Source organism: Chlorocebus sabaeus, chromosome 20 (assembly GCF_047675955.1).
Source record: "Chlorocebus sabaeus isolate Y175 chromosome 20, mChlSab1.0.hap1, whole genome shotgun sequence".
NCBI lineage: Eukaryota > Metazoa > Chordata > Mammalia > Primates > Cercopithecidae > Chlorocebus > Chlorocebus sabaeus.
In genome coordinates, this window is record NC_132923.1 from 113,245,939 (window position 1) to 113,270,123 (window position 24,185).

Here is a 24,185-nt window from a genome sequence, read left to right on the forward strand (position 1 = left end):
GGGGCCTCGCCCACCAAGCGGACCGTCGGTCACGCGGGACCCAGCTGGACTGCCGCGGGGCATACTGGGCCAAGATGGCAGCAATGACGAAGGCGCTTCCGCGGCGAGTGGTGGGCTTGGCGTCCCTTCGGGCTGTAAGTGCCCCGATCCGCCGAGGCGGCGGCCCTGTTGGCACTCTGACTGTCAGGGTCGGGGGCTTGGCCCGTGGTGGCTGCTCTCTTAGAGGCGAGGCCGGACAGCTTTCAGGCCAGAGTCGGGAGGGCGTTGGAGTCCTGGACCCTCCCTGTTCCCCTCACATCCTTTGAAGGGGATGGGAAAACTGAGGTCCGGAGAGATGGAGTGATTTGTCTAGGTCGTGGAGACCTGGGACGCCTTCCTAGGCGTCCTTATTCCCCGCCCAGGGCCCTTTCCGATGACCCTGGCCCCTTTCTCCCTCTAATTGAGCTTCAGACCTCTCTAACTCTTCATTAGTGAAAATCACGAACACCCTTCCATTTCCCTCGCCTCCATTTCCAACTCTTGTTGCTTTTAGAGATGCTTGGGGAACTATCCCAGCTTACCGAGCGGGATTTGCGTTGACTGGAGCCAAGCTGTGATTCCCTTGGAATTGCACTTTGATCCTGTTCGATCCTGATGTTTCCCCTCTCCCATTCTCGGCGCAGGTAAAATGTAGGAGACCTAGCTGTATGGAACAGAAAAAATAAAAGCTCAAGCTAGGGTGTCCCAATAGTTCTGCCACTTTCTAGGCTTAATGACATAGTTATTTACTTCTCTAAACTTCAGCTCTTTCAACTGTAAAACGGACAACATTCTCTTGGGGTTGTTTTGAGATTAGAGAAAATGTGAGCAATACAGTTGGCAGTGTTCTGGCTCCTAATAAGTGATCGGTCGGTGGTTGTGTTTTTCCCTTAGAGAGTTGAGAAGGAGTTATAGCTGTACAGAGGGAAAAATACACTCCTGGCAGTGGGTCCCTCTCAGAAAGCCACGTTAATATCTTTACTAGGCCATTCACCTGCACCACCTGGTCATGTGTAAAATGAAGATGGCAATTCCAACTTAGAAAGTTAAGAAAATTAAATGAAATAGTAGATATTAATATGCTTTTAAGAAATATTTGGTGTAATGAGATGGCCATCTATGGGGTTCCAAGCATAGGAACCAGTATTAGTATTAGAACCAGATATGGATTCAAGTCCAAGCTCTGTCACTTTCTAATTGTGATTTTTGAGTAATCTTCCTGAGGCTTGGTTTCTTCACCTATAGAGTTGGGATAATAATAGTCCCTGCCTTGAGGTTCTAATGCCTGTGGTTTAACACTGGGTTTAGTCAGTATTCGCTGTTAATGTTGATGTAGGTATACCATACCTCAGGACACTGTGGCACAGTACTTGTGTGGTTAGGGGGACTCTCTCTGAGCAGAGCTTTACAGAGGAGGAATGGGATGTTTAACCAGGAGAAGAGAAGACTGCGGACCGAACGGTGGTAAAGAGGCAACAGTGGCCTGGAGGTTAGGAGCTTGTGCTCTAGAGCCACACTGCCAGGTTTAGATGCTGCCCCAGTGACTAGCTCTCTATGTCGCCTCAGGAAGGTTACTTAATATCTTTGGGCCTCAGATTTCTTTTTTTCTTTGTTTGTTTCCTGAGACAGAGTCTTGCTCTGTCATCTGTCACCCAGACTGGAGTGCAGTGGCGCAATCTCAACTCACTACAACCTCCACCTCCCAGGTTCAAGCGATTCTCCTCTCAGCCTCCCGAGTGGGGCCTTAGATTTCTTACAGTAAAATGGGGATGACGATAGTTCCTACCTGATAAGATTGTTGAGAGGACAATGTGGGTTAATATGTAAACACAATGTGGGTTAATATGTAAACGGCTCACCAGGCATGGTGGCTCGTGCCTATAATCCGAGCACTTTAGGAGGCCGAGGTGGGTAGATCACTTGAGGTTGGGGGTTCGAGACCAGCCTGGCCAACCTGGTGAAACCCTGTCTCTACTAAAATACAAAAAATTAGCCAGGCATGGTGGTGTGCACCTGTAGTCCCAGCTATTTGGGAGGCTGAGGCAGGGGAATCACTTGAACCCAGGAGGCGGAGGTTGCAGTGAGCTGAGATCACGTCACTACTCTCCAGCCTGGAGACAGAATGAGACTCTATCTCAAATAAAGAAATAAATATGTAAATGGCTCTTGTATGTGCCTGGCAAATGTTAAGTGTTTAAAAACTGAATTATTTTGTGAAGAGCTGTTACGGGGAAGGAAGTGTAATTGAGTTTATAATGTTGTTTTTTTTTTTTTTTTTTTTTTTTTGAGACGGAGTCTCGCTCTGTCGCCCAGGCTGGAGTACAGTGGTGCGATCTCGGCTCACTGCAAGCTCCGCCTCCTGGGTTCCCGCCATTCTCCTGGCTCAGCCTCCCGAGTAGCTGGGACTACAGGCGCCCACAACCGCGCCCGGCTAATTTTTTGTATTTTTAGTAGAGACGGGGTTTCACCGTGGTCTCGATCTCCTGACCTTGTGATCCGCCCACCTCGGCCTCCCAAAGTGCTGGGATTACAGGCGTGAGCCACCGCGCCCGGCCTATAATGTTCTAATAAAAGCAACTTGGAAGCAGGTTTTAGATTCTTTTTGGTTTTTGAGATGAAGTGTCACTCTTGTCCCCGCGCAATGGCGTGATCTCGGCTCACTGCAACCTCCTCCTGGGTTCAAGCGATTCTTCTGCCTCAGCCTCCTGAGTTGCTGGGATTACAGGCACCTGCCACCACGCCTGGCTAATTTATGTATTTTTGGTAGAGATGGGGCTTCAGCATGTTGGCCAGGCTGGTCTTGGACTCCTGACTCAGGTGATCCGCCCACCTCGGCCTCCCAAAGTGCTGGGATTATAGGCGTGAGCCACCACGCTCAGCCTGAAGCAGGTTTTAGATTCTTTTTTTTTTTTTTTTTTTGAGGCGGAGTCTCGCTCTGTCGCCCAGGCTGGAGTGCAGTGGCCGGATCTCAGCTCACTGCAAGCTCCGCCTCCCGGGTTCACGCCATTCTCCTGCCTCAAGACTCCCGAGTAGCTGGGACTACAGGCGCCCGCCACCTCGCTCGGCTAGATTTTTGTATTTTTTAGTAGAGACGGGGTTTCACCGGGTTAGCCAGGATGGTCTTGATCTCCTGACCTCGTGATCCGCCCGTCTCGGCCTCCCAAAGTGCTGGGATTACAGGCTTGAGCCACCACGCCCGGCCAGGTTTTAGATTCTTTCAGCAACACTCAACTGTTATTTATTGAGCCCCTATTATGTCCCAGGGCCTTAGAAATACAGCATTGAATAAAACAAAGTCCCTGTCTCATGAAACTTATGTTCCAGTGAGATAGTTTTAGGGTGATATACTAGCAGAGGCTGAACAGCCCTGTTGGAGGGAGATTCAAGTTGCAGGGACCTTCCAATTTAGCCTGTTGACTTCATGAAATTCAGTGGCTCCTTGCCTTAGTCTCTAAGAAGCTTTGTTGGCTGAAACAAGGCCAGTCAGGTGAGTTGTACATGTTCCAGCTGCTTCCTAGCAGGGAATTCCTGAAGGGCTTCAGGGGGTTGAGATCCTTAGCAGATTACACATTGTGCCTCCCGCTTTGCCCCATTGTGGTATATTTATCCGGATTAAGTCTATATAACAAAGTTGATTTGAAAAGTTACAGTATCAAGACAGGTAGAGGGAAAAGGGAAAGAAAAAGTCTTGTGTTACTTGATAGGGAAGACTAAGATTTGGAGCAGACTTTATATAGAGGAGACTCAAGGCATTTTGTAAAAAATGTTTTCAGCTACTGGGGGTGTCACCTCCCCTTAGACCCATTCTTGTCATCATCCAGCCTATGACTGTAACAGAATAGAGCCCTCCTGCGTCTCGCCCACACCCCGAAAAGTCCAGGACTGACTATTCCTCCCCACACTTAGTAATTGCTCTCTTCTGGGACAGCTATGTCCTTCATGGTTTATTTGTTATTTTAATGACTTTAAAGAGTGCCTGCTTTGTACCAAACACAGTGCCAAACACTAGGGATGAAGTGGAGTTGGGACAGACAAGGTCCCTCAAAGAGCTTATGTTCTACTGGAAGAGACATTGAGTAGGCATTCTTTATTGTGCTTTGAAGGAAATAATTACAGCTCTGCAATAGAAAATAATGAGGGTGGGAAGAGAGGCAGCTTTGCAAAGGGTGGTCAGAGGAAGCCTCTCTGCAACTGAAAGATGAGAGAGAGATGTGAGAAGAGCTAGGTTTTTTTTTGTTTGTTTGTTTTTAAAGCCAGATAAGCAGCCTTGGGGCAGAAGGAAGAGAAGGCAGGGAGCTTAGCAACCTGTTGGGTGAAGGTTGGGAGTGGACAGTAGGGGCAAGTGATGATTCCAGGAGGTCAGAGGAGCCAACTTATACAGAGTCTTTTCTTTTTTTAATTGGAAAGCATCAAGTGACAAATAGAGTCAGTTAATTTTTTTTTTTTTTTTTTTTTTTTTTTTTGAGATGGTCTTGCTCTGTTGACCAGGCTGGAGTGTAGTGGCACAGTCATAGCTCACCGCAGCCTTGACTTTCTGGGCTCAAGCGATTCTCCCACCTCAACCTCTTGAATAGCTGGGACTACAGGTCCATTCCAGCGCACCTGGCTAATTTTTCTATTTTTAGTAGAGACGGGGTTTCTTCATGTTGGCCAGGCTGGTCTTGAACCTCTAGCCTCAAGTGATCTGCCTGCCTTGGCCTCCCAAAGTACTGGGATTACAGGCATGAGCCACAGTGCCTGGCCTTTTGTTTTCTGTTTTTTGTTTTTTTTTTGAGATGGAGTCTTGCTCTGTCACCCAAGATGGAGTACAGTGGCACCATCTTGGCTCACTGCAACTTCTGCCTCCCTGGTTCAAGCGATTCTCCTGCCTTAGCCTCTTGAGTAGCTGGAATTATGGGCATGCACCACCACACCTGGCTATTTTTTGTATATTTTTAGTAGAGACGGGGTTTCACCAAGACTGGTCTCAAAACTTCTAACCTCAAGTGGTCCCCTGCCTCAGCCTCCCAAAGTACTGGGATTACAGGCATGAGCCACTGCCCCCCACTGCAATACTCGGCCTTTTTTTTTTTTTTTTTTTTTTTTTGAGACGGAGTCTTGCTCAGTCGCCCAGGCTGGAGTGCGGTGGCGCGATCTCGGCTCACTGCAAGCTCCGCCTCCCGGATTCTCGCCATTCTCCTGCCTCAGCCTCCCGAGTAGCTGGGACTACAGGCGCCCGCCACTACTCCCGGCTAGTTTTTTGTATTTTTAGTAGAAACGGGTTTCACCGTGTTAGACAAGATGGTCTCAATCTCCTGACCTCGTGATCCGCCCGCCTCGGCCTCCCAGAGTGCTGGGATTACAGGCTTGAGCCACCGCCCCCGGCCAATACCCGGCCTTTTTAAACTACTTCTGACGTACATACAGTAGCATACAGAGTCCTGTAGGCCATGGTGAATAGGTGAAAGCGATGAATCAAGTTCTGGCTTAAGCAGTAGGGTACATGCGATGCCTTTTACAGAGATGGAAAGGATGGAGTCAGATGTGCTTTAGGAGAAATTAGAGTTCTGTTTCAGTACTGCTAAATTGAAGAGATGTAAATAGAGCTGTCAGGTAGGCAGTAGAAAAGGAGTCCAGACTTCAGAGGAGAACCTGTACTGGGAGCATGAATCTTTTGCTTGTTCCTATTGCTAAGTGAAATATTTTTTTTGTTCTTAATTCTAAAATAGACCAAATGTAAATTAAATGGTGAGAAATATTTCTTCTTGTGTCATTATTAGTGAAGATAGATCCGTTCTTTCATATTGGTCTCCCTGGGAATTGTGGCAATCTCTTCCTCATACTTTTTGTTTCCTCTTTTAAACCAAAGGTCAGCACCTCATCTATGGACGCTTTACCAAAGCGAGTGAAAATTGTGGAAGTTGGTCCCCGAGACGGTCTACAAAATGAAAAGGTAAAGATGGAAATGAGCCAGAAAAGTGTTTCAAGCATCTACTTTGAGTATAACGTATGGTAGGTGCAGTGGCATTGGACAGAGCTATGCAAGATGTGATTCCTCTGCACAAGTTAGGGGAGAGTAGAGGAGGCCAAACAGGGACAGGCATCTGTGACAGTTAAATGATCTAAAATGGTGGGGCAAGCTGGGTGGGTGGCTCATGTCTATCATCCCTAATTACTTGGGAGGCTGAGGTGGGAGGATGGCTTGAGCCCAGGAGTTTGAGACCAGTCTGGGCAACATAGCAAGACTCCATCTTATTAAAAAATATATATATACATATATATACATAAATTGAATGGTGGTGCAACAGGTTTGGTGTCCCCAGGTCCACAGCCCAGTGGGGTGGGGTAGGTGGTGTGGAGTGAAGGTGAGGGCATGCCTTTAGACCCAGCAATTCCATGTAATGGGATTTATCCAGAGCAAGTCATGAAGGCCAAATGTAGAGATTTAGCCTTGGGGGTGTTCCTTACAAACCTGTTGGTAAGCGCAGAACTGTTGGAAACAATCTAAATGTTTCGTATGAGGAAAGTTGGGTCAGATACATTATGGACTTCTTATAAAATGAAATATTATGAAGCCATTAATAACATAGATATATATAAAGTGACTCAAGCAGGTTATAAAAGAGTGCGTGTGGCTGGGCATGGTGGTGGCTCATGCCTGTAATCCCAGCACTTCAGGAGCCTGAGGCAGGCAGATCACTTGAAGCTGGGAGTTTGAGACCAGGCTGGTCAATATAGTGAAACCCTGTCTCTACTTTAAAAAAAAAAAAAAAAAAATTAGCTGGGTGTGATGGCGCACACCTGTAATCCTAAGGCTGAGGCACGAGAATTACTTGAACCCGGAAGGCAAAGGTTGTAGTGAGTCGAGATCGTGCCACTGTACTCCAGCCTGGGTGACAGCATGATTCTGTCTCCAAACAAAAATAGTGCGTGTGCGTGTTTGTGTGTGTGTGTGTGTGTGTTATTTTTTTTTGGAAGGGGGAGACAGTGTCTCACTCTGTCACCCAGGCTGGAGTACAGTGGCACAATCTTGGCTCACCGCATCCTCCACCTTCCGGGTTCAAGTGATTCTCCTGCCTCAGCCTCCCGAGTAGCGAGGATTACAGGACTCCGCCACCATGCCCAGGTAATTTTTGTATTTTTAGTAGAGACGAAGTTTCACCAGGTTGGCCAGGCTGGTCTTGAACTCCCAACCTCAGGTAATCCACCTGCCTCGGCCTCCCAAAGTGCTGGGATTACAGGCATGAGCCACTGCGCCCTGCCATGTATTTTTTTATCTTACACTTTTATGTAAGAAAAAAGTTTGTATACATATGGGAACATTTATCTACTCTAGGACCTAGACCAGCACTTTCTGTGAAGATGGAGATACTCTGGACGTGAGCTTTTCCATGTGGTGGCCACTACACCCATGTGGTCCTTGAGAACTTGAGATGTGATTAGTGTGGCCAAGGAATGGAATTTTTATTTTTACACAGTTTTTATTAAATTGAAATAACCACATGTGACTAGTGACATTGGACTGCACAGATCTAGAAAGTTACACACCAGGGTGTTAATAGTGTTATCACCGGGAGGTTCTAAGGGTAGTTTTCTTTTGTTTTGGGCATGTTTTTCTGAAAGAATCATATATTGATTATTTTTCAATAAGAAAAGCTTTTTTTCTTTCCTTTTTTTTTTCTTTTAGCACGTCCATCCTAGCTTTAATAGTGAGTGCTTGTTGGAAACAATAGCGTGTAAGTTCCTGGAAGGCAGAATCCTATCTGTTCTGCTTACCACTATATCCCTGGCACCTAGCACAATGCCTGGAACATGGAGGGCTTTTCAAAAATTATTTAACAGGCTGGGCATGATGCCTGTAATACTGGCACTTTGGGAGGCTGAGGCAGGCGGATCACCTGAGGTCAGGAGTTTGAGACCAGCCTGGCCAACGTGGTAAAACCCCATCTCTACTAAAATAAATGAGCCGTGGTGGTGGCATGTGCATGTAATCCCAGCTACTCTGGAGGCTGAGGCAGGAGAATTGCTTGAACCCGGAAGGCAGAGGTTGCAGTGAGCCGAGATTGTGCCGCTGCACTCCAGCCTGAGCAGTAGAGCAAGACTCCATCTCAAAAAAAAAAAAAAAAATTATGTGTGTGTATATATATATATATATATATGGAATAGATTAAGTTATAGCAGTGGGAGAGAAATTGGAGAAGGCAGGCGAGGGGAGGACCTAGCGAGAAGGGCCTGGAGTTTTTTTGTGTGTTCTTTTTGTTTGAGACAGGGTCTTGATCTGTGTCACTCAGTGCAGTGGCACAATTATTGCTCACTGCAGCCTTGACTTCCCAGGGTCCAGCGATCCTCCCACCTCAGCCTCCTGAGTAGCCGGATCACACACGTGCCACCACACCTGGCTAACTTTTGTATTTTTCGCCATATTGCCCAGGCTGGTCTTAAACTCCTAAGCTTAAACAGTCTACCTGCCTCAGCCTCCCAAAGTGCTGGGATTACAGGCGTGAGCCAATGTGTCCTCCTGGACCTGGAGTTCTTAGAATTTGTTGCCTAATCCTGTAAATCTTAGGGAGCCATAGAAAGCTTTTGATGCAGGAGAATGGAAGATTGGAAGCTGCATTTTAGGAGGATTCCTGTGTAGGATGAATTAGTGGCATGAGACCATGCCATGTTATATACAGAATAATGATGGTAGATTTGGAAAGAGGAATCCATAGAATCTGGTGAGCTACTGGACATGGTGGGGAGGAAGATAAAGAAGCTGTGCGCTGAACACATGAGGCTGAAGTCCTGTGCCAGTTGGGAGACAGAAGAGAGGAGGGTGTGATACTTTCGGGGCCCCATCCCATACCCCCCAGAGGGTTAGTCATCTCTGCCCTTTCAGGCTGTCACACATTGCTCTCAATTTGTTTATGATGGGATTATAAATTGACACACATTTACTTATGGGAAAACCTGCATGGCGGAATAATGTTTCCATGTAAATTACTCTTTTTCAGGTGAGAAGCTGCATTCACTGCAAAAAATTATCAATAGTATTTGAACTAACAGGTACTGCATTCTAAGGCTGTTTTAATACTAACTTTGCTGACCTGGTGTTTCTCCACTATAGAATATTGTATCTACTGCAGTGAAAATCAAGCTGATAGACATGCTTTCTGAAGCAGGACTCTCTGTTATAGAAGCCACCAGCTTTGTGTCTCCTAAGTGGGTTCCCCAGGTGAGCCCTAGCCCTCAATGAGAGGCCTTTCTCCAGGGATGAAAAGTTTTCCATTTGCTTTTGAAGCAAGTAGAAGTCAAGAACATAGGTTTCCAAGCCCCTGGCTTTGAGAGGTCTCAGGTGATTCATAGCACTGTGTTGCAGCAAAAGAACATGGCCCAGGATTCAGGGCCTTGGGTTCAGTCTTGGCTCTGCTCATCTGACTTGCTCAGTGACATTGCTAAGGCCTTTCGCCTCCTCGATATTAGAGATGACCTCTTCTAGCCCTAAAGTCTAAGACCCTCTATGCCTGTCTGTGGTTTCTTTGTAAAAGAGGAAGACTGACAACTCCTGCTTCACAAAGATAGTTAAGTGGAGAAGATACATCCTGTTACAAAGGAGTGTTTAACACAGAGCTGAGCTCAGTGCCTGGCCCAGAGTACGTTCTCAATAAATGACTGGTAGTAGTATTCCTGCTGTTTCTGCATATGTAAAGCTGGCAGTATGGGCCCTATGGAGAAACTGGGATCTCACCCAAACCACGGGCCCTTGGGACTCAGCAGCAGTCAAACAGTGAAAGTACTGGAGAGACTCAGCTCTGCAGAAGGAATTACTCTCTAAGAGTTCTGGAGATCAGAGGCTTTGTGATGAAAAGGTTTTCTCTATCTGAACTCTGCCTGCTCTTGGTGATGACTTGACAGTGTCTCCCTTGGTTCCTAGATGGCTGACCATGCTGAAGTCTTGAAGGGCATTCAGAAGTTTCCTGGCATCACCTACCCAGTCCTGACCCCCAATTTGAAAGGCTTCGAGGCAGCGGTAAGAGGATAGCTTGTTGGTGGGGGCTCCTGAAATGAGATTGATGGCATTGGTCCCTGCCTTGTCTTGGGGCCTCAGTCCCCTGTCCTGGGATGTCCATCTGAACAGCTTGTCTGTCAACCAGACCCTGGGGCAGACCTGGCCCTGCCACTCACTGTTCTGTGATCTTGACAAGTTGACAAGCCTATAAAATAGGGCTAAATGATAATACCTGAAGTTGTGAGCATTTCAGAAGATAGGATGCATGTACATTGCTTAGCAAGAGCCTGATAAAAGGTAACTGCTTAATAAATGATAGCTCTTTTGATTATCCACTTCTTTAAAGAAAGGTAACCAAGCTCTCCACAAGTTTCAACAGTAGTTGCTGGCATCTGCCAACTTTCTTACAGTTTTAGACAAGAACATCTTTGGAGATGTCGGTTCTGGATTTAGGCAAAAACCTTTATTTGGCTGGGCACAGTGGCTCACATCTATAATCCCAGCACTTTGGGAGGCTGAGGCAGGAGGACAGCTTGAGGCCAGAAGCTTGAGACCAGCTTGAGACCAGCTTTATGGACCAGACCATAAGGAGACCTTGTCTCTACAAAAAAAAAAAAAAAAAAATTAATTAGCTGGCTGTGATGCCATGCACCTGTAGTCCTAGCTACTCAGGAGACTGAGGCACAGGATGGCTTGAGACTAGGAGTTTGAGGCTGCAGTGAGCCATGATAACACTGCTGCACTCATCCAGCCTGGGTGACAGAGCAAGAAAAAGAAAAAAAAAAAAACGTTTTCTCAAGAGTGACTTCTAGGGTGGTGATGGCGGTGGTGGTGGTTTCCTTGGGGAAAGTCAAAGTTGTTTTTTTTTTTAATTAAGAGAAATTACTGTGTTTGTTTCCTACTGCTACTGTAAGAAAGCACTACAGGCTGGGCGCAGTGGCTCACGCCTGTAATCCCAGCACTTTGGGAGGCCAAGGTGGGCAGATCATGAGGTCAGGAGATAGAGACCATCCTGGCTAACACAGTGGAACCCCATCTCTACTAAAAATACAAAAAATTAGCCGGGCATAGTGGCAGGCGCCTGTAATCCTAGCTACTCGGGAGACTGAGGCGGCAGAATCACTTGAACCCAGAAGGCGGAGGTTGCAGTGAGCCAAGACCATGCCACTGCATTCCAGCCTGGGTGACAGAGCGAGACTCTGTCTCAAAAAAAAAAGAAAGCACTACAAACTGGGTGGCTTAAAACAACAGGAATTTATTCTCTCACAGTTCTGGAGGCCAGAAGTCCCAAATCAAGGTGTCAGCAGGATTGGTTCCTTCTGAGGCCTCGGGGAGAATCTGTCCCATGCCTCTCTACTGGGGTCTGGTGGTGGCCAGCAGTCCTTGGCATTGCCTGGCTTGTAGATGCATCTCTCCAGTCTCTGCCTCCATCTTCCCAGGGCCACCTTTTCTGTGTCTCTGTGTCTTTACATGGCCATCTTTTGGTTTTGTTTTTTTTTTATACAGAGTCTTGCTCTGTCACCCAGGCTGGAGTACAGTGGCACAATCTCGGCTCACTGCAAGCTCCGCCTCCCAGGTTCAAGCAATTCACCTGCCTCAGCCTCCAGAGTAGCTGGGACTACAGGCGTCCACCACCCCCGGCTAATTTTTTGTATTTTTAGTACAGACGGGGTTTCACTGTGTTAGCCAGGATGGTCTCGCTCTCCTGACCTCATGATCTGCCTGCCTCGGCCTCCCAAAATGCTGAGATTACAGGCGTGAGCCAACACACCCAGCTGGCCATCTTTTTTTAAGGTCACCAGTCGTATGGGATTGGGGCCCACCCTATTCCAGTATGGCTTCATCTTAACTAATTATATCTGCAATGCCCTGTTTCCAAATAAGGTCACATTCTGAGGTGTGCTGGGTTTTAATCCTTCAACATGTCTTTTTAGGAGGACACAAATCAACCCATAACATTCACATAACATAAAATTTACCTTCAGAGAAATTTTTGGCCACTCTGTGTCAGTGTTCCTTAAACAAGAAAGTGCTGGCAGGGCGCAGTGGCTCACACCTGTAATCCCAGTACTTTGGAAGACCGAGGCGGGTGGATCACAAGGTCAGGAGTTCGAAACCAGCCTGACCAACATGGTGAAACCCTGTCTCTACTAAAAATATAAAAATTAGCCAGGCGTGGTGGCGGGGGCCTATAATCCCAGCCACTCAGGAGGCTGAGGCAGGAGAATCGCTTGAACCTGGGAGGTGGAGGTTGCAGTGAGCCAAGATCGTGCCACTACACTCCAGCCTGGGTGACAAAGCAAGACTCCATCTCAAAAAAAAAAAAAAAAAAAAAGAGAAAAGTGCTGAAAGGAGTTCACCTGGATGTTGGCAGGTTGCTGCTGGAGCCAAGGAAGTAAGCATCTTTGGAGCTGCCTCAGAGCTTTTCACCAAGAAGAACATCAATTGTTCCATGGAGGAGAGTTTTCAGAGGTTTGACGCAATCTTGAAGGCAGCACAATCAGCCAATATTTCTGTGCGGGGGTGAGTCGGAGCACATTGATATCGTTTCCTCTATACCATTCTGGAATGGGGCTAGACTCTGACTCAAGTGGTCCTCCTGCCACAAACTTCTTATCTTGGTTGGGGGCAGCCCAAACTCTACACCTAGACGTCTTTTCCCAAATAAGTGTGGTCAGAAGAAATCCTAGCAAGTACTTTGTCTCAAATCTGAATTTTGGGTCAGTTTACCAGCTGACCATTATGGCATGCACCTGTAGTCCTAGCAATTTGGGAGACTGAGGCAGAGGATGGCTTGAGACCAGGAGTTCGAGGCTGCAGTGAGCCATGATAGCACTACTGCTATCATGCTAGAGGAATCGAGCAGGACGGGACACTAACTGGAGTTTGTGGAGATCAGTTGAGTCCTGGCTTTATAACTAGCTCTTCACACATCCCTGGAGAATTACCTGGGCTTCTGTGTTTCCAACATCATGTCTCTAATATCAGTGGTTCCAGGCATTGTGTATGTATTATCTGTAATAACTGAAACCTCATAATAGCCCAGCAGGGAGTAGGTTATCCCCACTTTATAAATGACAAAACTGAGGCCCTGGAAGGGTGAATAGTCTACTTTAAGGTCACACTGCTGTGCAAATTGCAGCCAGAGGCCCGGCATGGTGGCTCACACCTATAATCCCAGCACTTTGGGAGGCCAAGGCAGGAGGATCACCTGAGGTCAGGAGTTCAAGACCAGCCTGGCCAACATGGGGAAACCCCGTCTCCACTAAAAATACAAAAATTAGCTAGGCATGGTGGCGCGCCACCTGTAATCCCAGCTACTCAGGAGGCTGAGGCAGGAGAATCACTTGAACCCAGAAGGCGGAGGTTGCAGTGAGCCGAGATCATACCATTGTACTCCAACCTAGGTGACAGCGAGACTCTGTCTCAAAAACAAAAAAAATCCCACAAAAGTGCACATCTGATCACATCCCTCCCGGTTAAAAAGCTTTCAGTGACTAATCAAGTGCAGACTTTTTAATGAGGCTAACAAACCCTGCATGATTTGGTCCTGGCTCTTTTTAGTAGCCCTACTGTTCAAGTTCCCTTCTGGCCCCTGCTTCCTCCTCATGGTACACTCCAGCCCAACTGGAACTTCTTTCCGTTTGTCACATGCCTCCACTCTCTCTCGCCTCTGGACCTTTGCACGTGCTTTCTGTAGACTCAGAACAACCTTCCTTGGGAGGCTAAGGTGGGCGGGTTGCTTCAGCCTAGGAGTTTGTGACCAGCCTGGGCCTGGGCAACATGGTGAAACCCCAGGTCTACAAAAAAAAAAAAAAAAAAAAAAAAGCCAGGCATGGTGGCATGTGCCTGTAGTCCCAGCTACTCAGGAGGCTAAGGTGGGAAGATCACCTGAGCCTGAAAGGTCCAAGCTGAAGTGAGCCAGAATCATGCCACTGCACACCAGCATGGGTGAAAGAGTGAGACTCTGTCTCCAAAACATAAAAAAGAACACTTCCTCCACATCATGTTTCTCGGAGATAACTCCTGCTCATCCTTCAGGTCTTCTTGTGGGAGTCAGTTCCTCTGAGAAGCTGCTCCAGTCCTTCAGCTGGAGTTAGCGCCCTTCTCTGGGCGTCCATAGTGTCGGGACATCCTCTAAATGTAGCACTTAGCTGCTTGTTAAATTCCCTCCCTGCCCCACCCCACTAGACTGTGCACTCCATGAGGGCAAAGCCCACATCTCTCCCAGTCCCTGGGGTGCTCCGCTCTCCCAGCTCGGGGCCTAGCACACAGTGGGCACTCAGTCACTGACGGGCAGGTGGATGAATGGGGAAGCAGGGGCTCCAGTAACATCAGTCCGACTTCCAGATCTGTGTCTTTCTAAGCATCTCTCTCACCTTTTTCTTGCTCAGCAGTGGTTGGAGAATAAGTGGGAACATCAAAATGGAAAAGTACACTGAGATCTTTGAGTCTGAAGTTATTTATCTGTTGAACGTTTATTATGCCTCTTAATATGCAGAATACTTTGCTTGACTCTAAAGGGTTTTGAAGACATCTCAGCTCCAAGAGGGTGGGTGGGAATAGAAGTCACCTACATCCAAAATCCACCCTCCTTACCATAGCCCTAAGACCCATGATCAGACCTGTGCCCACCTCGCTGACCTCCTCATCTCATACTTCCTTTCCCCTTGCTCTCTCTGCTTCAGCTATCCTTTGTTCTGTCTGGAGCACGCCTGGCTCTTCTGTCTCACGGCTGTCTCCAGGCTCTTCTCTCTGCCTGGAATGCTCTTCTCACAGACCCCCCGCTTCTTTCGGCTCCAACATCCTGTCCTCAGAGGGGTCTTTTCTGGACCCTCACTACAGCTGGCCTCCACTTGTTCTATCATTTCCCATCTTTCCTCTGTAGCACATCACTTCTGAGAGTTTCTCCATTACTTACTTGGTTGCTTTTTTATTGGCCATCTCCCTAACTTGAGATAAGCTCTGAGAGGGCAGGAACCTTATCAATCTTGCCCACTGCTCTATGCCAGTGCCTGGCACATAGCAGGCAACTCAGTAAACATCAGGCGAATAAATGAATGAATGAATCCTCTAGCAACTCACTGGGGCAGCTCATCCCTTGACCCTCAGGCCAGCGCAGCCTGTTACTGACTCATATCCAACTTAGCTCTTGTTCTGAGTTTGGTTTTACCCAGTCTTTGGTCTCCTTCTGGAGTACTGGCCCCAGCTCCTCTGGCACGTAGTTTTGCTCCGTCTCCCCACCATACAACCCAGCTACTTACTCCCCTTGCCCTGTCTAGCTCCTCCTCCTCCGCTTATTGTAAATCCTTGGCTGCCACTCCTGAGGCCTGTGCAACTTCTGCTTCCTGAACTGTAGGTCCATTGTCCCCCAGTTCCCTGCCATTGCTCTCTACTGCCTCCTGCTGGCACTGAATTGTACCATCCCTGCCCTTCCTCCGCCCAGCTGCAGGTGTTGATTGCACACTGATCAGAAATGTGTGTTAAACGCCCTGCTTCAGTTCTGCTAGCCAAAGAGCTCAGGACACTGACCTCATTCCTCCCCTGTCTTCCCACAGGTACGTCTCCTGTGTGCTTGGCTGCCCTTATGAAGGGAAGATCTCCCCAGCTAAAGTAGCTGAGGTGTGTGCATGTGTCCGGGTGGGGGGTTTGGTGAGGGTTGGCCACCTTGTCTGCCCCTGAGCGCATAGGTTCCTCTCCCCACCCTTTCCTGCAGGTTCCTGATTTCATTCATTCACCCAGCTCCTTCATTAAGCTCCCCCCATGAGCAGAGCCCTGCACTTGCTCCCTGAAGGACCCCCTCCTAGCTGGACGTGTAGTCCTTGAAGCCCCTGGCCTCTACCCAGCCTGAAAACCTCTGATTCAGTTTCCAGTCTGGTCGTTGAGGTGATTCTCTGAGGAGAGGCTCCTTACCCAGGAGTTCCCACAGTTCCTTGTAGTGATTGAAAGGCCAAAACCCTGATGTCCTCTGAACAGTCACCAGGTCAGCACTGAGAAGAACACAGCACAGGAATTGAGTTTGACCAGCCCAAGAACTTATGTCATTTAGTCCTCAAAACCACTGTGCAAATTTGGTGTTATTATTCCCTTTTACAGTTGAGGAATCTGACACTAAATAATTTGCCACAGGTTACAAATGGTGAAATTAGGTATCAAACCCCATTTTGTCTCCCTCCAAAGCCCGCTTCTTCCCAGGATACTTTGTGGCATCCAGATAGGGGGAATGGTAACAGTAGCAACTGTTTCTTGAGAGCAGCTGCCCTGCTGCAGGTCTTAGCCTCAGTTTCACCAGTTCTTGCCATATGACCAAATGGTCATCACCATTTTTCAGAAGCAGAAATTGAAGCTCAGAAAAGTTAAGTTCCTTGCCAAGGCCCACAGCTAGTAAGCAGCAGAACTAGGACTTTAACCCAGCATCTCGTGACTTCAAAGGTCTGCTCCTTCCCCGGCACCCTGCTGCCCCCTAAAGGCCAGCCACTGCTGCCCCATTCTGTGCAGGGCCGCTGGGGGAAACAACATCACCATTTCATTCATCTAGCAGATCATTGGTGTCTTCTGGTCCCCCTGCCCCGCCACATCCCTCTGCACCTTGTCCAGCAGCCCCATGCTGGCAGCAGCTCCTTGGGTGAGGCCATCTTTTTTTTAAGTTCACCAGTCATATGGGATTAGGGGCCAACTCTCTTCCAGTATGGCTTATTCCAATTGGACCCAGATTGGACCTATTCCAATATGGACCCATTTTGCATTGGTTTTAGAGGTGTGCAAATGGGCTTCTAAAAATTTAAATAGTGATGTACCTCTATTAAAAAATATAACTATTGGCCAGGCACGGTGGCTCACGACTGTAATCCCAGCACTTTGGGAGGCCGAAGCAGGCGGATCACCTGAGGTCAGGCGTTCAAGACCAGCCTGGCCAACATGGTGAAACCCCGTCTCTACTAAAAATACAAAAAATTAGCGGGGCGTGGTGGCAGGTGCCTATAATCCCAGCTACTTGGGAGACTAAGACAGGAGAATCACTTGAACCCAGGAGGCAGAAGTTGCAATGAGCTGAGATTGTGCCACTGCACTCCAGCCTGGGTGACAAAGCGAGACGGTCTCAAAAAATATATATATTATTATACATATATAATATAATGTATATAATTTTATATAATTATATAATGTCTATATAATAGACATATACCATATAATGTATATCATATGTATTGTATATATCTATATACATAATTATATACATTATATATTACATATACAATTATATACATAATATATAATTATATGCATAATACATGTATTATATATTATATACATTATATATACACTATTAGCTGGGCATGGTGGTGCACACCTGTGGTCCAGGTTACTTGGGAGGCTGAGGTGGGAGGATTGCTTGAGCCTGAGAGGCCGAGATCACACCACTGTACTCCAGCCTGAATGACAGAGTGAGACCTTGTCTCAAAAAAAAAAGAAAAGAAAAAAAATGTAACTAGCATCTCAGACCCATGATTTCATGGATTTTATTGCTGAGGATAAAATGACACAGAAGGAATCAACTTCACTGATTCCAGCACCTGGGTCTGACAGTATGATGTGACGGTGGTAAGTGAAAGACTGAAGTGTGAGGGGCACAGGTAGGGAGGAAAGCACAGGGGTTGGAGCTTCAGGACTGTGGGCTGGCTCCAGCAGCTGGCTCTGCCCCTTAAGCCTCCGCCTCCTGATCATAGGTAGAGGATCATCATTCCCAGTTGGAGTTGTGAGGAGCATGTCATCTGGTAGGAATTGAGTGCTTCATACACAAAAGTGTTCTGTCCAGGCAAAGGTCCCCTGCTTCTGAGTGCATGGATCCCCTGGCTGGTGGATTCTGTATCCTCCAAGTGCCTGCTTGCTTCCTTAGGTCACCAAGAAGTTATACTCAATGGGCTGCTACGAGATCTCCCTGGGGGACACCATTGGTGTGGGCACCCCAGGGATCATGAAAGACATGCTGTCTGCTGTCATGCAGGAAGTTCCTCCAGCTGCCCTGGCTGTCCACTGCCATGACACCTATGGCCAAGCCCTGGCCAACACCCTGATGGCCCTGCAGGTAATCAAAATCATATGCCCATTCTCCCAAAGGTCATGGTGGGCAGGACAGCTTGTTATCATTCTTTCAGCAAACATTTACTGATGCCAGTATGCCAGGTTCTGAGCGGGCAATGGTGGACATTGTCATGGTGACCCCGCTCAGATGTGAAGTGTGCACCTCTGTGTTGGGGAGACAGTCACGGGAGTTACATGGCAATCCTACTGCATTATGACAGATGCCATGAAGGGAGGAAGCATGGGGCTCAGGAAGCCTAGAGGGGCCCCATCCCAGCTGAGGAGATCTAGGAGGATTTGCAGAAGAGGCCTGAGTGAAGCTTGAAGGATATAAAGTAAGCTGCTGGCGAGGGAAAAGGAAAGGTGACTGGGCAGAACTGCACCCCAGGACTGATGTAGGGTTCAGGGAGGACTCATACAACGTACAGGGTTGTGAGTGTGCGGGTGTGTAGCGGAAGCAGGTGAGGAGACCGGAGGTAGAGAGGCCAGCAGAGGTCACTCAGAGAGAGAGGCTTTAATGCCGTTCCCCTCAGATTTAGTTTCCCTTGAGGTTTGCTTCTCATGGGCTGGTCCAGAATGGTGATCCATTGGCTGGCAGCCAGATAGAAGGGACATTCTTGATGTCTGACCACGGCTACCTTGCTGTAGCACTGGCCTACCCTTCCATCTCTAGGATAGTGATGGCAGTCCCAGACACTTTTTTTTTCCTCTCAATTATCCCCTAGAGGTTCGTGTCTAAGCCAGGTGAGTCTGTTACATTCTGGGCCGGTTTCCTCAGAGTTGTGGCTGTCAAGGTTAAGGTTCATAGCTCTGTGGTCTCCTCATTTCTCTGCTTACTGTGACACTGCGCCCTGGCTCCTGGGCTTTCCTTTAGCTCATGGGTTTCCCGGCCAGGCAGTCAGGAAGAGTGACTTCCCCTCCTAGACCTTGCCAGGCAGGTAAAGGGGAATTCTGCACAGGTAAGTCTGAGGCAAAACTTCATCCTGACTAGGCTCGGGACACTCCTGCTCCTCTGTGCTTCTCTGTTTCATGGCAATGATGTCTCAGAATCCCGTTTTTGAAAATTTATCAGGGAACAGGTTGAGCTGTATGATGTCTGGCAGCAGCTTCCTCTGACCTCCCTCTTCCATCAGTTATTTCAGAAATATGGATCGATGTGCCAGGTTAAGTGCTGACTTAAATAATAGTAACAAAACCCAATCTCTGCCCTCTGGGAGCTCATGTCATGGTGGGTGGGGAAGACGGATGGAAGATTACAGGCGTGTAAATAACACATTGTCAGACCAGTTATTCACCTATTAAAACCTCACCTGACGGTGCCTAGTGTGCTCGGCACTGTTCTTAGCATTAAGGATTCAGCTGCGACCAAAACAGAGTCTCTGACCTCATGAGGCTGACGCTCTAGTACGATGAGGCAGATAATAAACAAACACATAAACATACAGCAGGCCAGGTGCTCATAAGCACTGTGGAGAAAAATGAAGCAGGTTAAGGCAGTGCCAGGCCTTTCTGTAGAGTGGCCTCACTCAGAAGGAAGCATTTGAGAGAGACCTGAGGGAAGCGAGGGAGTGAGCCCTGCGGACCCCTAGCGGGGAGGGGGAGGGAAGGGAGCCCCACCCAGAAAGCAGGCACAGAGCCCCTGAGGCAGGAGTGTGCTTGCCATGTTCAGGGATCAGGAGGAGGCATGTGGCAGGAGCAGTGTGACCGAGGAGAAGGGGGCAGAGATGTCAGGGTTAGAGGAAGGCCAGATCGGGGGCCTTGTAGGACTTTGACTCTTTCAGACTGAGCTGGGAAGCTAACAGAGTCTTGGGCAGGGGCGGGGAGGGAGATGATCTGAATGTTCCCTTTGAGAGGCTCCTCGGCCAGGCGCGGTGGCTCACACCCATAATCCCAGCACTTTGGGAGGCTGAGGCAGGTGAATCACTTGAGGTCAGGAGTTTGAGACCACCCGGCCAACATGGTGAAACCCCATCTCAACTAAAAATATAAAAATTAGCCAGGTGTGGTAGTGGGGGCCTGTAATCCCAGCTATTTGGGAGGCTGAGTCATGAGAATCACTTGAGCCTGGGAGGTGGAGGTTGCAGTGATTTGCAGTGAGCTGAGATAGTGCCAGTGCACTCCAGCCTGGGCAACAGAGCAAGACTCCTTATCAAAAAAAAAAAAAAAAAAAAGAGGCTCTTCTGGCTGTTGTGTAGAGAATACACTATAGAGGCAGAAAAACCAGTTTGGAGCCTACAGCAATCCAGGTGAGAGACATGGCAAGGAGACCTGGAGGGCGGAGGTGCGTGACCGGATCTCAGCAGTTCGTGTTCTGATCTGTGAAGCTCGAGACATCTATAGGCAGGTGTGTTAACCTGGGTGCAATTAACTGGGAGGGAGTGGAGATAGAGAAGCTGTCTGAGGAGTTAGCAGTAAGGGCTCCAACCAAGATCAGGGAGGTGAGGAAGAGCCAGCAAAGACTGGATCGAGGCATCAGGAGAGGCCAGAGCACTAGGAGGAAAACCAAGGGATGTGGAGCCCTGGAAGCCACACAGAGAAGGTGTCCAAGATGATGCAGCTAGTCAAGTGCAAAGATGAAGACACTTGACCTTTGTACTTAGCTACATGGAGGCCACCAGTGGCCTTGACTAGAGCTGTTTCAGTGGAGGATGTAAACCTGTTTCAAATGGGTTCAAGTGGGAATGGTAGATGTTAAATGGGAACAGCTCTTTTGAGGGACTTTGCTTTGAATGGGGGGAAAGAAATGGGAGGTTAGAGGGTTCCAAAAAGGTTTGTAAAAGATGGGAGAGATCGCAGGCTGTCTGAGGATGACCCAGTGGAGGGGAGTAACAGGTTGCGGGAGAGAGGGAGAGATAGATTTACTGGAGCACATCCTGAAGCAGGTGGGAATGGGCCTCATGCCAAGGTGGAGAGGTTGGCCTTGGCTAGGAGCTCAGGGTCCATCTCAGGCAACATGAGAGACAGTGGTTCTGTAGGCCCAGATGTAGGCAGGTGGGTAGATGTGACGGTGGGAGTCAATGGAGACATCTCTTTTGATTGCATCCATTTCCATAAAGCAGCAGATGAGAATGAGGATGGGGAAGGGGGTGACAGAGGTTTAACAAGAGAGGAGAAGGTGAAATAGTCATTTGGGAGAGTGGGAGGTGACTGACCTGGGAAGATGGGATGTGGGCCTCATGTGACAAGGCCCTGACTGAGTGAGACCAGCCTGGAGGTGGTAGGGGGTAAGCGGGGAGTAATAAATGAACCACAGTAAACAACAGAGGTCTGAAATCTCAGCATTGGGAGGGGGTTAGGCTGGTGATCAGAAAAGGTCTCCCTGAGCAGGTAGCTTTCAGACTGGAACCTAAAGGGTGAGAGTCCACCATGAAAGGAAAGATACTGCTGGCAGAGGAAACAGTGTAACAGAAACTAAAGGGAGAAGCACTGTCTCTGTGGGATTTTTGTGTCAACAGAATCATAAGCCAAAGCAAAGAATGACTCTAGAATTTCAGGCAACAGACGCTTGGGAGGTTTGCAAGGCCCAGCTCTGTGGGCTCTTGTCCCCAGTGCCAACCGTGTTTCACCATCCTTATGTTTCCAGATGGGAGTCAGTGTCGTGGACTCTTCTGTGGCAGGACTTGGAGGCTGTCCCTATGCACAGGGGGCATCAGGAAACTTGGCCACGGAGGACCTGGTCTACATGCTAGAGGGCCTGGGCATTCACACGGTAAGCCCGCCCACCCCCTGGTGGCAACAGCCATGAACTGACCAGGGCTTGGCCTGAAGCTGAGAACAAAAGCAGATGGGGGTATCTGGGGTTGTTAAAGTGCGGAGGAGTAAAGAGGGAAAGGGTTAGCCAGGCACAGTGGCTCGTGCCTATAATCTCAGCACTTTGCGAGGCTGAGGCAGGTCACTTGAGCCCAGGAGTTTGTGTTTTAATGTTTGTGAGGGTAGGGTTGAGTGAGGCCACACGCATGGGCACAAGAAGGCTGGAGTGTCACGGTGACTTTGACAGTTCAGTCCTAGGAGACACCAGGGAACATGGAAGGGGCCCTGGGAAGGGTCAGGTTCATGACCTGAAATGAGTCAGTTCTCTCTTGGCTTTGTTTTGTTCTCTGTAAAACGCGGACAGTAGCGTTAAACAGCTCACCAGGGATCTACCAGAGTCCACCAGGGCCCCAGTGGTGGGACAGAAGCAGACTAGCATCTGTGCTTGAGGATCAGATGGAACTTCGTTTAAAGCCTACTCCTGCCACTCACAGGCTATGAGACCTCAGACAAATCATTTCATCTCTCTGAACCTAAAATATGGGAATAATAATGCTATCTATTTCATGGAGCCATTGTGAGGATTAAGTAAGAAGATATATGTAGAGGGCCAGGCGCGGTGGCTCACACCTGTAATCCCAGCACTTTGGGAAGCCAAGGCGGGTGGATCATCTGAGGTCAAGAGTTCGAGACCAGCCTGGCCAACATGGTGAAACCCTGTCTCTACTAATAATAGAAAAATTGCTGGGCATGGTGGCTTACACCTGTAATCTCAGCACTTTGGGAGGCCAGGGTGGGCAGATCACCTGAGGTCAGGAGTTGGAGACCAGCTTGGCCAACATGGTGAAACCCCTTCTCTACTAAAAATACAAAAATTAGCTGGGTGTAGTGGCGGGCATCTGTAACCCCAGCTACTTGGGACGCTGAGGCAGAAGAATCACTTGAACCCGGGAGGCAGAGGTTGCAGTGAGCTGAGAGCGCGCCATTGCACTCCAGCCTGGGCGACATGAGCAAAACTCTGTCTCCAAAAAATAAAAAAATAAAAAGAAACCTTATGTAGAATGCTTAGCACAGAGCTGAACACCGAGTGCATTTCAGCAAATATGAGCTACTGTATGAACAGAGGGTTTTTGCCTGGCCCTTTCAGTTAGTGTTTTTATCCCTCCCTCTCTGCCTCACAATCCTCACTTGAGTATCAGTTTTTTACCTCTGTGGGCCAGGCCCTGTGCTGGGCCCTGAAGAGGGAGTACTGAACAAGACTGATGAGATCTGTGCCCTGGTAGTGGCACTACAAACCATTATACAGATTGGGCATCTTACATGAGGGGGAGTCAGAGGAATAATCCAGGTGCCAGAGAGACAGGAACTCACAGGCAGCTGGTGCCCCGCTGTCAAGGAAAAAGCCTGTTTATCTTCACCTTTACTTTTTCAGTACTACAGTTGTCTATCCATGCTGATGTTTTCCCTGGTGTTGAGGGCTATGCCCATGACTTACCATATCCTCTAACTTGTTTCCCAAAGGGTGTGAATCTCCAGAAGCTTCTGGAAGCTGGGAACTTTATCTGTCAAGCCCTGAACAGAAAAACTAGCTCCAAAGTGGCTCAGGCTACCTGTAAACTCTGAGCCCCTTGCCCACCTGAAGCCCTGGGGATGGTATGGAAATAGGTGCACACACAGATGATTCATGGATGGGAACACAGAAATGAGAATGAGATTAAATGGTGCAGGTACCTCATAGCCGGCTCTACACAGAGGTCTCTCCTGGCAGAAAGCAGGCGAGGGGCAGGAGGAGCTGCTTGGCAGCAGGACCTCCTGCCCAGACCTGAGTAGGAGCAAGAGGCTTTGAGGGCTGAAGTCTCCCTTCATTATGGACCCTGGCCCAGGAGTTGAATCCCTGAGGACATGTGGGAACCCCATTCCCTACTTGGCATGATCCTTGAGTCTCCTCTCTGGATGGAATCTGTGAGCTGGCCACCTGGCCGCCCTCTACACAGCTCCACCCTGCCATGGCCTTGGGGCCCTTGCTCTCTGACTTCTCAGGACACAGGTCATGGGGCTTCTTCCCAAGCTGGCAGAGACCATTTGTGGAAAGTGGAGAGCTTCGTGCTGGCCATCTGCCAACTCCAGCATCTCTGGAAAATCTCCACGCTGAATGTGATTTTTGAAAACAGCTTATGTAATTAAAGGTTGAATGGCACAGAATCATTCCGGCATTCGGTTGTGCAGCTGTGTGTATACATGAGCGTGGGGGAGGAAAATACTTTACCATGTTGCACTCTGAGAGGAAAATGGAGACTATGAACTAGTTTATTAATCTTTGCATTTCCTCCCTGTTTCCCCACCTGAGCCCCAAATCCATAGTGAC

The 24,185-nt window shown here is 48.4% G+C and overlaps 1 protein-coding gene across 3 annotated transcripts; it reads left to right on the forward strand.

Moving 5' to 3' along the window:
- HMGCL (3-hydroxy-3-methylglutaryl-CoA lyase) lies at positions 1 to 24,025 on the forward strand. 3 transcript variants are annotated; one of them, XM_007980057.3, is made up of 9 exons: positions 1 to 134; positions 5,867 to 5,950; positions 9,107 to 9,214; positions 9,914 to 10,009; positions 12,363 to 12,511; positions 15,547 to 15,610; positions 17,886 to 18,074; positions 21,654 to 21,779; positions 23,342 to 24,025. In XM_007980057.3, exons 1-9 carry the CDS (start codon positions 75 to 77, stop codon positions 23,441 to 23,443), a joined length of 978 nt encoding a protein of 325 aa, XP_007978248.2. In that variant the 5' UTR covers positions 1 to 74; the 3' UTR covers positions 23,444 to 24,025. The 3 variants fall into 3 exon arrangements, with proteins under 3 accessions (XP_007978248.2, XP_007978252.2, XP_072863809.1); XM_073007708.1 differs by lacking the exon at positions 1 to 134 and adding an exon at positions 568 to 662; XM_007980061.3 differs by lacking the exon at positions 9,107 to 9,214 and having other exon boundaries at positions 8 to 134.
- The last annotated feature ends 160 nt before the right edge of the window (positions 24,026 to 24,185 follow it).